Here is a 13,235-nt window from a genome sequence, read left to right on the forward strand (position 1 = left end):
GACACAAACATGAAGATGTTTATTAACTCAAAAGATAACAAAAAAAACATCACAGCAACAACACACAACAATAGCACACACCATAAGTTAATATAATATGTATATAATATAACTTAAGTAAGATAACATTCATATATAACAAAACATAAGTAACAACATTACGCAAAATGTTATTAAAATACATTATTATGTAGTTTTAGAATAATTTTTAATAATAAAGGCTTGAAAACAACAAGATCTAAAGCAGTAACAGTTTGACACTAAACACTATCGTGTAAACCTCCGTTAAAAGTACATCACTTGGCTGGCAAACTTGAGAAATCTTGCTCTACATGTTTACCAAATCACAGCACTTTGAAAACACGGAAACAACATAATATAAACATAAACACAATAAATGTGTTTAAATATATATATAAGGTTAAATATATACCTTATATACATATTTAAACACATTTTTAAAACAATTATATAACACATATTAACATATACACAAACAATAAAAACACTTTACATTTTTGTACTACTTTACATTATTGTAAAAACACATTGATAAAACAACTATAAAGCACATATTAACACATACATATCAAAAAATCATATATGCAAACAATAAATGTGTGCAAACAAAAATTTTAAAAATGACGCGAAAAAATAGAAGAACAAAATAGTTAATAGCATCACAGAAATTTCAATGTAGTAATAAACATTTTATGGAAATAGCATTAGTATAACTTTAAATAACATCCATAGCCCTTTTTTCCTTCTAAAAAGTAAGATAATAAAAATAAAACTGCAAAAAGAAAAATAAAACAAACAAAATATAAACAATTTAAAAAATTAAAATTCTTTCTACTTTAAATCCTTTCTACTTTATCGAATAAAAATTTAAATCCTTTCTACTTTACCTAATAAAAATGCATATATAACTATTTTATATACTTACTTCAATTATAAGATGATCTTAGCGATGATTATTTATCTTAATATGATTCTTTATGTAATATATCTAAACTAATAATTAAATTCCAAATCTAAACTAATAACTAAATTCCAAAAGGAAAAAAGTTTCAACTCGCTTAAGAGATCTTTCTCCACTGAACAACTGTGCATTGATTGACATTGAAACCGTGAACTAAGAGTCGTGTTGTCAGGCTTTCATCCTGCTTCACGGCCACTAAAAAGAATTGATCGTTGAAATCTAACAGTCGTCCTCTTCCTTCTTCATTTGCAAGTTTTGTGTCTCCCGTTTTAAATCTCTTTTAAAAGATCAGTAAAAACCATTTTTCAACTTGGTATTTGCTGATTTTTCCCTTGCCAAAAAGTTCGTTGAGAGTATGAAATGACTCCTGCCCTCTTCCAACCTTTCTCAAAGTAATACTGCATATTTTGGGAAATATAACAATTATTTTCAACATGTATTTTTATTAACTACAACAAATAGAGAAAATTATTTTAAAAAATCACATAAAGTACTAATTTTTTTAACTAAACAAAGACGCGAAAAAAACCACAATAATTATGCAACAACCCCCATATACAATACTGCTCAAAAATTTAGCACACATTAGATTTAAGTTTCATTTTTCTTCTTTTAATTGAATTTTTAGGCAGTAAACTTCTTATGCCTTTTCTATTTTTTTTATTTAAAGTTAATTAAAAAAAACCTTATATAGAAAAAAAAAAATTGAAAAAGATTATGGTATTTTAACCATCTATTTATAACTTAAACAGAGACCGCTAATTAACACGGTCGTTAACATAAAGCGAAACAGCGCTATGTTGTTATGCGCATGCTCCAGAAACAGAAATCGAAAGCGATGTAAACATGAAAAAAATTTATGATTTATCAATAGTGGCAATCCTAACGTTTTCCCAAATAATTTTACAAATAGAAATCTTCTTAAAAAAATGTAAATTGGGATAGTTCCTATAATAAGCAAAGTATACGTATGCCTTAAAAAAACCTTGAAATTTAATTGCGCGCGAATGTTAAGAACTGAAAAAGCAGCTGTCGATAAAGGAAAAACTGAGAATTTTAAAGTCAAAATAAAATAAAATCTGATCGTAGAATTTCTAGATTTTTTTTTTAATACTGAAGTTTAGTCTATATACAACATAATAAAGCAAGTTTTACTAAGCATTCAATTTTTTTACTTTACGTTGATGGCTTACAAGTGATGACAATATTGCACTGCTTTTGGCTGGTTCTAAACTATGTACAAGTGCCACAGCTCAAGGAGCTAGCGTTGTTTATAAATTCGTATTCTCTAAATAGATGCTGAAACCTGGTCTGGAGATGAAAATCTGGTTGAAAATACTACTTTAACCTTTTACAAAGAAGAGAATGGAAAGTTTGAAATAAATCTAGCACCTTAGGGTTATGTAAAAGATCTATCAACACATATTCTCACACATCTTGATTCACTAGAAAGGTCTATAGTTACCTAAGCAAAAAGTAAAATCTTTAGAAAAAAAATTAGTTTAGCAAATGTAGCATATGTCAATTTGCAAATGACATATGCTATACTCTAACATTAAAGCAAGTTTTAACACTGCTAGTGTAGCTTACAGCATTAAAATAAGATTTATATAATATGCACATCTTTGAAAGTTGCCAAATTATTTATATTTTTGTTTTTATGCAGCTGTAATAGTCTTTTACATCATAAGTTCATTCCTAAAAAAAGATATTCAAGTTAAAATTGTAGGAGATTATGTTGGAGGAAGTTTTAAGTTAAGCTACCAGATTATAAATACTTTAAATCTAAATAGCTAAAAAAAATGTACTACCATTTTCAACATTTTTTTAAGGCAAAACACTACAGAGTCAACATCAAAGTACCCATGGCATGATATCAAGAACAAATAGAAGACCTGCGAAGAATGAAGTATATGTAAGAGAAACAAGTAATATATATATATATATATATATATGTATATGTATGTATGTATGTATGTATGTATGTATGTATGTATGTATGTATGTATGTATGTATGTATGTATGTATGTATGTATGTATGTATGTATGTATGTATGTATGTATGTATGTATGTATGTATGTATGTATGTATGTATGTATGTATGTATGTATGTATGTATGTAGCCTTACTGATTTCAAAAAATACATATACGAAGTTTTTATATATCTAGGGATATCAACATTTTGGTGATTATGACTTTCTTTGCGCACTTTATGGTATTTCAGGAGCTTCAGGTGAGTTATTATACAATGTCACTAAAAGTTAATTTAATTTTTTAAAATTATAACTCATACACATACATTTGTATCTAGGTTTCTTTACCAACTCTGCACATTTTTATTTGGATTTATCTTAAATATTTCAACATGTTTGTAAAAGAAGCCCATGAAATTGCATATTTTAGTGGTGTCAAAAGGAGCATTAAAGAATAATAGCAGCATCTGTTTTGAAAAATATCATGAACTTATATCAAAGCAAAAACAACTGTCAGACCTTCAAAGTTCTATTTTTAATCTTGATGAACAAATACAGCTGGTGAATGTTGCTATAGAAATGGCTAATTAATAATCCTGATAATGTGGAAAATATTCAGTCAATTTACTTCCCTCAACTTGATTTTCTAAAGAAAAGGAAAAAGGAAATGGTAAGCATTTTTTAAAATGTGGCATTGACAACATGATAATGTTAAATTCTGTTTTTTATAGAATTATTTTTCTGCTTTAAAGTGGTACTAAGCTATAAAAACTAAAACTGTTAATCCTTTGGTTTTCAGTGTAATATTTTACTAAATACTTGTACAATGAAAAAACTTTTAGCGTAAATAAATAAAAAAATATTAATGTGCCCATAAACATGCAGAGTCAGCAATTAATATGCAATTTTAACTGCATTTTTAAACAATAATTTCTTCTTAATTAGTCATAGTTTGAGTCTAAATTTCTGCAAAAAGGTTAACATGTTGATAAAGGGAATTGATTGGAATCACCAACATAGCATTTGCAGATGCAAAGCGGTGGCATTTTCAATAATGTTTTTTAATTTTATGGTAAAATCTGTGCTGTCTATATCATTATCTTAAGAACAGCAAACTGTAAAAACCTTATTTTGGTCAAACCCCTCAAAAGTATAACCTGATAACCAGTGTGCGAATATTTTAGTCAAACCTTATTTTGGTCAAACCCCTAAAAAGTATAACCTGATAACCAGTGTGCGAATATTTTAGGTATAATCTTCAAGTAGTTAAAAAGATATCCTTGTTCAAAGTTGAAAAACTCAGAATACAAGAAAACAAAATAAAATCTCTCTGAAACATTCAAGACACATGTGAGTTATCATTACAAAAACATTTTCTTATGACTGACATTTTTGCTCATTTTTTTACTATGAAACATATAAACATTATACATTTTTGAAATCTACAATAAATATATTATTCAAATTTATAAAGTAAAAAAATTGGAAAAGTTTGATATCTTAAAGGCTAGTACCACCTTAAGCATTTTACATGTTATATCTGGATTATTCCTGACTAATGTTTCCTCGTGGAAACTACTATTTAACTAATCTTATTTTAAAAGCAATTATAATACTTCTATAGACAAAACAATGTAATACTCTGGAGCTTGAATCTACACTGAAGAAAAGTGAGGACCATGCACACAACAGATTGAAGCTATATTGCAAAAACTGAAAGTTCATTGACAAACATACCATGGAAAAAGTTTTATTGGAAATCATGTGCATAAAATACTTCAGGTTTATTCCAAATCTGAAACATTATTGTTAATAACAATAATAACAAGTAATATAAAATCATGCAATATATCTTTTAAAGAGACATTTTTCTTTTTTAAAAAAACTTGATGCTAAAGTTATGTAATTCTATTCCAAAGCTTGTTTATGATGAAGGATTCTCTGGGACAAGTCTGCACAAGAAAGCAGTCGAAATCATTACAAAACATAAACTAGACTTTCATAAATTTTCTGCATGCTATAGCATATTCTACTCAAAAAATACAATTACAACAGAAATATTAAATGAACTTAATAAGTTTAATTTGATTTTTTTCTTTCTGTTTATAACGAGTTTTTTAAAGTACTTTGGAATTTTATTGTGTTTATAGTTATTGAGGTTGAAGAGTATACTGAAACTACAACAATGACTAGCAAGATAATTTTGTTGATTTATGATGATTTAACTTATAAAGCTGGGATTAAAAGTACAACATGATTCATGTTGCTATCATTTTTTCTTTAGAAAAAAATATTGTTGAACTGATGCATTTTTATCGCACAACTTGGCCGAAGGCTTTAGTGCCTCCGAAGTTACACATGCTGGAAGATCACGCTATTCCATTTTTGAAAAAATGGGGCACTGGCTTTGGATTTTTTGGCAAAAAAGGTGGAGAATCAATTTATCTTGAGTTCAAAAATTTAAAGCGTATTTATCAATCTATCCCTTACCCAATGTAAATACAACAACTTTGTTTACTTTTATTTTCTACTGTTTTTTATTCAATTCTTTTACAACTTTTATACAGAAACAAAAAATTCTCGAGGGCGTAATTATGTACAAAAATAGCGTACGACTTGACTAAGTTATTAGTCAAGTCATAAAATGTAAATACGACAACTACAAAAATAGCGTATGACTTGACTCATAACTTACATCAATTAACTTTAATGACAAGAATTTTATAAACGTAATAATAAAGTTTCATAACGATCAGCTATTATCACATCACCCTAAGAACTAAAGTTCTTAAGTAACATAGTCATTTAAATATGTCGGCTTTGTCCTTTCTCTGGTTGATCGTCTGATCGCTGGTAATAAATTTTCGACGATTTCTCTGCCACCAGCTTCCTCCTCATCGTCAACAACTGTTTCTTCGGTTTCTTCCTCTTGTGCAGCAAAAATGTCTAAATCTTCAAAATCACTTTCATCGCTGTCGATCTTTTCACTGATAATAGTTTCTCTTGAAGCGTTTGAAACATTTGAGGCAGGAGCTATTCTCACATCTCGCACATGTCTTGGTACACCATCAATTTCAATACTTGTGTTTGTGAGTATGTCAGTTACAGTACCAATTTTCCAAACTGAAGTGCACTTTGCATCAGCAGGGCGAACGTAAACTTTTTCTCCAATTCCATAAGTTTCCATAACTCGTTGTGATCTTTCCTGAGTTTCAGTGTTTTTCTCCTCTTGAATTGGTAGACGCCAGACGTACATATTTTTCTGAGAAGCAGGTGCAGATTTCTCATTTGTTCCCACCGTTGGTGTTGCATTGTACCAAAATACCGCTAGTAACGGACATATTTGTGCCCTCGCAGCTGTTCGTTTTACTGTGCGGTGGTTACGCTCCACTATCCCATTCCCTGAAGGTCTATATGCGCATCTATACTTCCTTTTTACACACCATTTTTCACATATGTTTGAAAATTCTTTGGATTTAAACACCGCTCCATTATCGATCAACAGTTCTTGCGGTGGGCCATGCTCCCTAAATACGGATTCCAATTGATTTACTACACTTTTGGTATCTTCGCACGGCAACTTTCTCCAAACTGCAAACCGACTTGGTCCACAGTCAATCATTGTTAAATATGGCGACCCTTTATAGTGAGTCACATCACAAGCAATTCTATACCATGTCATCTAGCACTCCATTTTCCCATTTTACTGGTGCTGGATCAATTGAATTACATTGGCAACAATTGCGAACACATTCTTCAACGTCTTTTCTTAATACGTGCGGAAATCTTCGTTGCACTGTAAACATTGTCCGATTAACGCCAAAATGATGCTTTGAGTGACAATTACGAATTTCCTCAGCAATACTTACCCCAGCTAGTTCTTTAGTATTTTTTTTTGAAAGTTCATTTATCCAAGTTTTTGGAACTCTTGTCATCACGTCAGCTTTGTTTTTGGAGGACGGAACCCATTTCAATGTGATGTTTATACTATATTCTTTTATTAAGTCTTGCAATAGAGAAAGTCTTCTTTTAATAAGCATTTCTGATAATCCATTTGATCGAACCCTATGACTTTCAGTCAGCATACTTTTTAACCATCCATGAACTGTTACTGAATCAGTGAATACTGACAAATTCTTTATATGCCACTTAGCAGCTAGGTTTATCCCACGCACCACAGCATCTAATTCAGCAATATTAATATGCATGACATCATTTATACTTCGAAGCCAGGCTGCATCCTCAATTATTACGCCATTGTATTCTATAGCAACCCCCATTGCCATGCTGCTTGCATCACACCACAATGTCGCTCCATTTTGAATTCCTTCAGCATTCCATTTTCCTCTCACAGAATCGCTAACTTCCAATCGGCGCAATATTTCAATCAACCATGACTGAGCTTGATCTCCGATTAGATCATCCCAAGCATCTCCTTGACTATGTCGTTTTATAAAACTGCAGGCAATTCTGAGCCAACCTCCAACAGGATAGTGACCTAACAAGTGTCCACATATCGAAAAAAGTTTCCGTCGTGTTACTTTTTCAGTTTTGATATCTTGTGACTTTGGAATGGTGTTTCCTCGTTTCCAACAAAGCTCCTTTTTTTCATTTCTAAATAGTTGCAAACCCAATACTCGTGCAGTATCACATTGCTCTGGCTCTTTGGTTACCAATCCATAACGCGCCAAATGATTTACGACCTTTTCAACTGATGTTTTTTCCAAATTAACAATTATATCGTCAATGTAGTGGTCAGTTGCTTCACTAATATCTGCATCTAGATTCAACACGCTGCCTAAGATTGAAGACATTATTTTTGGAGCAGAATTTAACCCAAAACCAAGACGTGTAAGATAGTATTTTTCTTCTTTGTAGATTACCCTCTGATGCTCCCACAAACTCGGATCGATGTGTACTTGCATATACGCGCATCTAAGATCGAGTGTTGCAAATTTGTCACCAAGAGTTCTCCATTTTCTAACTTTTTCATCACATGCATCACTTGTGGCATTATGCGAATTAACGTACTGATTCAATTCGCGAAAGTCCAGAACAGGTCGTACCTTTCCTTTATTTTCCTGCTCAACAGCCATTAACGGGACAATCCCTTCTGTACTTTTTTCTTCTTTGTTGCATGGTTTCAACCAGCCATTTTTCACCCATAAGTCCATCTCATTATTAAATTGAGGTATCAACTGGGGTTTTACCTTGTACTGCGCGACAGAATTTCTTAGTTGTGGTTGACCTTGTTTCCATTTATATTTAGCAGTCCACTTTGTACCATCAAAGTAAGCATCAAAATCCTTGTCATTTATACCAACAATTTGTTTCTCTGTATAAATTGAAACAAAACCAAATTCAATTTTTCCATTGTACAAGTGCACTCCTCCACAGCGATTAATGACATCCATACCAATAATAGCATCAATACCGTTGACAACACTTTTTAGAATCATTACTAATGCTTTGAGCTTTTTTCCTTCAATGATTAATGTTACTGTAGCTTCTCCCTCCGTTTTCACAACTTCTCCATTAACAGCCAACACCATTATATCATGTCTTCTAATACGAACACCAGCTTTCCGAGCCATGTTGTTTGAGATAATAGTTCGGGTAGAAAATAAAAGTAAACAAAGTTGTTGTATTTACAAGCTATTTCGGCAGTATGGCATCCATGGCAAAAATGATTGGAAAATTTGATGGATCTGGAGATGTTGTAGTGTGGTTGAAAAAGATCAAGCTGGTGGGAAAGCTGCAAAAGTTGGGCGATCTTTCATTGATCATTCCGTTGTTTCTTGAAGGCAGTGCGTTCGCATTATATGAGCAACTTGGGGAGAGCCAAAAAACTTCCGCTAAGGACATTGAAAAAGCCCTACTAGATGCATTTGCAGTTGATGGTTTCCAAGCTTACGAGCAGTTCAGAGATCGGAGATGGAATGACGGTGAATCTGTCGATGTGTATTTGGCCAGTTTGCGTCAACTTATGAATTTGGCCGAAATAGCTTGTAAATACAACAACTTTGTTTACTTTTATTTTCTACTGTTTTTTATTCAATTCTTTTACAACTTTTATACAGAAACAAAAAATTCTCGAGGGCGTAATTATGTACAAAAATAGCGTACGACTTGACTAAGTTATTAGTCAAGTCATAAAATGTAAATACGACAACTACAAAAATAGCGTATGACTTGACTCATAACTTACATCAATTAACTTTAATGACAAGAATTTTATAAACGTAATAATAAAGTTTCATAACGATCAGCTATTATCACACCCAACAAAGCGGTTAAAAAGCATCCTAAAATTTCATCAGAAAACTAATCCTAAAAGTAGAGTCTTAATTCCAGAATCACGAAAAAGAAAGATAAAAAACGAAAATTGTCACAGTTAAAAACACTTTTGGCAACAGCATTTTTCATTTCTTAATAATATATAGTTCCTTTTTTCTTTTATTTGTCTCTACTAAAGGCAAATAAAATGTAGTTATAATGGTTAATAAGGTAATGCAGAACAGTACCTTTTTTGTCCAATAAAAAAATTGAATGCTAAGAACAGCCATAAGAAGTAAATAGAAGAAGGTCTTCTCAAACTTTTTCAAGAAATTTGCTTAGATTTCCACGATTAAAAACCTAGAACGTAGGGTCCAAAAATGTAAACAAATCATGTGTAGTTAACCAGCCATCTTTCTCAACAACAAATATTAACGAACGTTTAGATGTTCCTTCTCTTGTTTTAAGTGTTTTAGTACACAACTGGGTTATCGTTAAACTAATTTAAATTAAAACAGCAACAAAAAAACCTATTTATATTGGAAAATATGCAAATACTTGGTTTCCAGAGAAAAATTATTTTCGTTGCTAAGGGCCGTAACCATTTTGAAAGCGTTGATTTTTTTCCGTAAAATCAACTGTAGGTGACTAAGGTATCCATGTCTCTGTTTTCGGGGAAAGCAATTTTCAATAGTTTACTATCATAGTTTCATTAGATACTTAAAGTTTCAAATTAAACAATAAACAAAACTGATTTATATTATAACTGGGTTTAAATGAGGTAAATCGTTTTAAATGAATTAAATCGTTCGCGCTTAAATTTTTTATTTTAAGTGAAGAAGCCGTGATAGGAAAGCCAGCATATCGTGATGGTCGTAACGTACTTAGTAACACGTTGAAATGGGGATCTAAAGCACTTTAATGTTTTTTTTTTTTGAAACGATGATAAAGTATGTATAAGTATCTTTACTTTTACCATGGTTGCAGTTTTAAAAAGTTTGATACGAAGCATAGAAAAAACTTTTCGACTTTTTTTTGTGACGGTCGTAACGTCTTGTTTTCATTAATATGCTCTTCTTATAGACCTAGTCAGAGTTCGTTTTTATAAAGAATATTATGCATAATGTTTAATTTTGCTTTTTAGTCAAACTTAGAAGTAATAGTTATTTAAAAAAACAGCACTGAATCTTTTTTCAACGCTTCACAACATGAATATATGTAAACGTCAAAAAATGCTCATATAACCCTTACAACTTTAAAAGTATGTTATAGTGTGATAAAATGATTTTTTTAATAAATTTTTTTCTTAAAAGTATTCTTAAATAGCTGGAAAATAAATTTAATGCGGTTATTATATGTCGCCGTGAATTTTTTTTTTTTTTTTTCCTCTTTTACGTGGAATTGCCCATATATATATATATATATATATATATATATATATATATATATATATATATATATATATATATATATATATATATATATATATATATATATATATATATATATATATATATATATATATATATATATATATTTATATATTTATATATATATATATTTATATATTTATATATATATATATATATATACTTAAAAGTCATATTGGACTATTATGCTTAGGGTTGGTCATAGAATTAAAAACACACCCACATATATACAGTATCCAAACGGTATTTGAGGACATCCATTTATGTGGCTGTAGTTTTTCAAGTTAATTATTTTCTTTTTTTTTTTCTAAAAATTGATACTTGGTGAGGAGTTAAGAGTGAACTCAATTTTTCTGTAAAAGAAGAATGAATGAAAAGGTGGGTAGTTGCTCATTTTTGTTTTTTATAATAATTGTTATGGATTTCCTAGTCATAATATTTTTAAGTTTTACACTAATTGTATATTTACACTTGTATATTTAATTGTACACTTGTATATTTACACTAATTTTAAAAGGGGCGTATAAACTTTTACAACCAGTTTAATGGTGTATGTATTTTTAAATAATGGAAAAGTTTTAAGTGAAAAATTTTGATTTTCACAAAAGTTTATTTTTGTAGTTGTTACATCCATTAGATGAGAATGGGGACAATTTTACAAATAAATTTCTTAACATGTTTGTAATAATAATTGTTTAAATATATATAATAAGTTTATGCTCATTGGGATGCCATGAATATGGTAATTCCTATTTTTAAGACAGGAGACCCGACCAATGTAACAAATTACAGGCCTATTTCTGTTCTTCCAGTTTTTTCAAAAATATTAGAAAGAATAATGTATAACAGAGTGCACACATACCTAATTACCAATAAACTACTTTATGAAAATCAGTTCGGTTTTAAAAAAAACAACTCAACCGAACATGCTATTCTTCAATTAACACGTTGTATTAACGAATCTTTTAAAAATAAAAAATTTACACTTGGTGTTTTCATTGACTTGTCAAAGGTTTTTGACACTGTCAATCATAATATTTTGCTTAAAAAACTTGAATGTTATGGCATAGTTGGTAAAACTCTAAGTTGGTTCAAAAGTTATCTCTCCAACCGAAAGTAATTTGTTTTTAGCAAAGATTCCCAACCTCAAACATTAATAAACATAATATATGGTGTCCCACAAGGATCCATACTTGGACCACTTCTTTTCATTATATATATAAATGATCTTAACAAAGCATCCTATTTGAAGACTATTATTTTTGCAGACGACACAAACTTGTTTCAGTCACATAAAAATATAAACATACTTTTTAATAATATGAACAGAGAACTTAAAAAAATTTCATTTTGGTTAAAAAAAAATAGACTATCTTTAAATATTGAAAAAACAAAATGAATACTTTTCCATCCAAACTTAAAAAAACAGATACTGCCTGTAAATATGCCCAATCTTTTTATAGACAATGTCATCCTAAAAAGAGAAAAAGTGACAAAATTTTTAGGAGTTCTTATTGAAGAAAATCTGTCTTGGAAATCACACATCAATAATATTTCTAATAAAGTTGCAAAAAGCATTGGAATTCTATACAAATCTAGAGGTATTTTAAACAAAAAGCAATTAACACAATTATTACTCTTTTATTCATTGTCATATCAATTATGCAAACATTATATGGGGAAGTACACATAAATGTACACTAAATTTAAATCTCTTTATCAGCATCAGAAACACACAGCTCGCATAATAAGTTTAAAAAATTGTTTTTCGAACTCTGAACCGCTTTTTAAAGAAATGTACACCTTAAATGTTTATCAACTAAATGTATTTAATGTTTTGTGTTTTATGTACAAATGTAAAGAACTTATATCCCCCAATGTTTTTGTTAACCTTTACAAAAATAAACCACAAAATAAATATAACCTACGTAATAATAGCATTTTAGAAAAACCTTTTTGCAAAAACAAACAAGCTCAATTTTGTATATCTCATCGTGGACCTTTTCTATGGAACGAAATAGTACGGCCAAATTTTGTTTTTTCATCTGAATTGACCTGTTCCTTTTTCAAGCAATCTATTAAAAAAATAATTTTTTCAACAGAAAATATTCTTGATTTTTTTTGATTTTTTTAAAAAGTACTTTCAGTTGCTATACTACACCTTGATTTGTCATGTTTTATTTTGAGTTTCACTTCTAAAGTATGTAGAGTATTAAATTTATGATATATTTATAATATAACTTTATGATATACTATGGTATGATATATTTATGATATTTATGATATTAGTGATTATATATTCTCTTTATATATTTATTTTATATAGTATATAGATGTTTTTATTGAAGAAGAAAATAGATTTTTGTTAAGGGCTTCGTGATAAGGTCATTGCGATCTTCTTGAAGTCCTGCCCTTATAATATTTTAAATCTTAATATAAATAATATTATACAGCAAATAAATAAATAAATAGATAAAAAAAATTTTTAAAAATATTATGCAAGTAGAATAAGATTGACAGCTTTTAAAAGCTCAACATGAGAAAGAAAGCCAAGACAACAGGATGGAAATT

At 29.6% G+C, this 13,235-nt stretch overlaps 1 protein-coding gene across 8 annotated transcripts in view; it reads left to right on the forward strand.

Annotated features, from left to right (window-relative positions):
- The first annotated feature begins 9,900 nt into the window (after nucleotides 1-9,900).
- Nucleotides 9,901-13,235, forward strand: part of LOC145194354 (pseudouridylate synthase RPUSD2-like) — a 33,320-nt gene continuing 29,985 nt past the window's right edge. For 2 of the 8 annotated variants that reach the window (XM_090069421.1, XM_090069418.1), the window contains exons 1-2: nucleotides 10,355-10,495; nucleotides 10,858-11,042. Coding sequence is in view for 6 of the 8 variants with exons in the window: in XM_090069418.1 (XP_089925544.1) it covers nucleotides 11,031-11,042 (12 nt within the window). In the remaining 2 variants the exon portion in view is untranslated. Of the gene's footprint in view, nucleotides 10,185-10,354; nucleotides 10,496-10,857; nucleotides 11,043-12,444; nucleotides 12,685-13,235 lie in introns of those variants that run through there. The other 6 variants (XM_090069415.1, XM_090069419.1, XM_090069413.1 and 3 more) reach the window with 4 other exon arrangements.

The sequence above is a fragment of the Hydra viridissima genome, unplaced genomic scaffold, assembly GCF_058129835.1.
Source record: "Hydra viridissima isolate aposymbiotic clone 2 unplaced genomic scaffold, HvirCarnegie_v1 scaffold_12, whole genome shotgun sequence".
Lineage (NCBI taxonomy): Eukaryota > Metazoa > Cnidaria > Hydrozoa > Anthoathecata > Hydridae > Hydra > Hydra viridissima.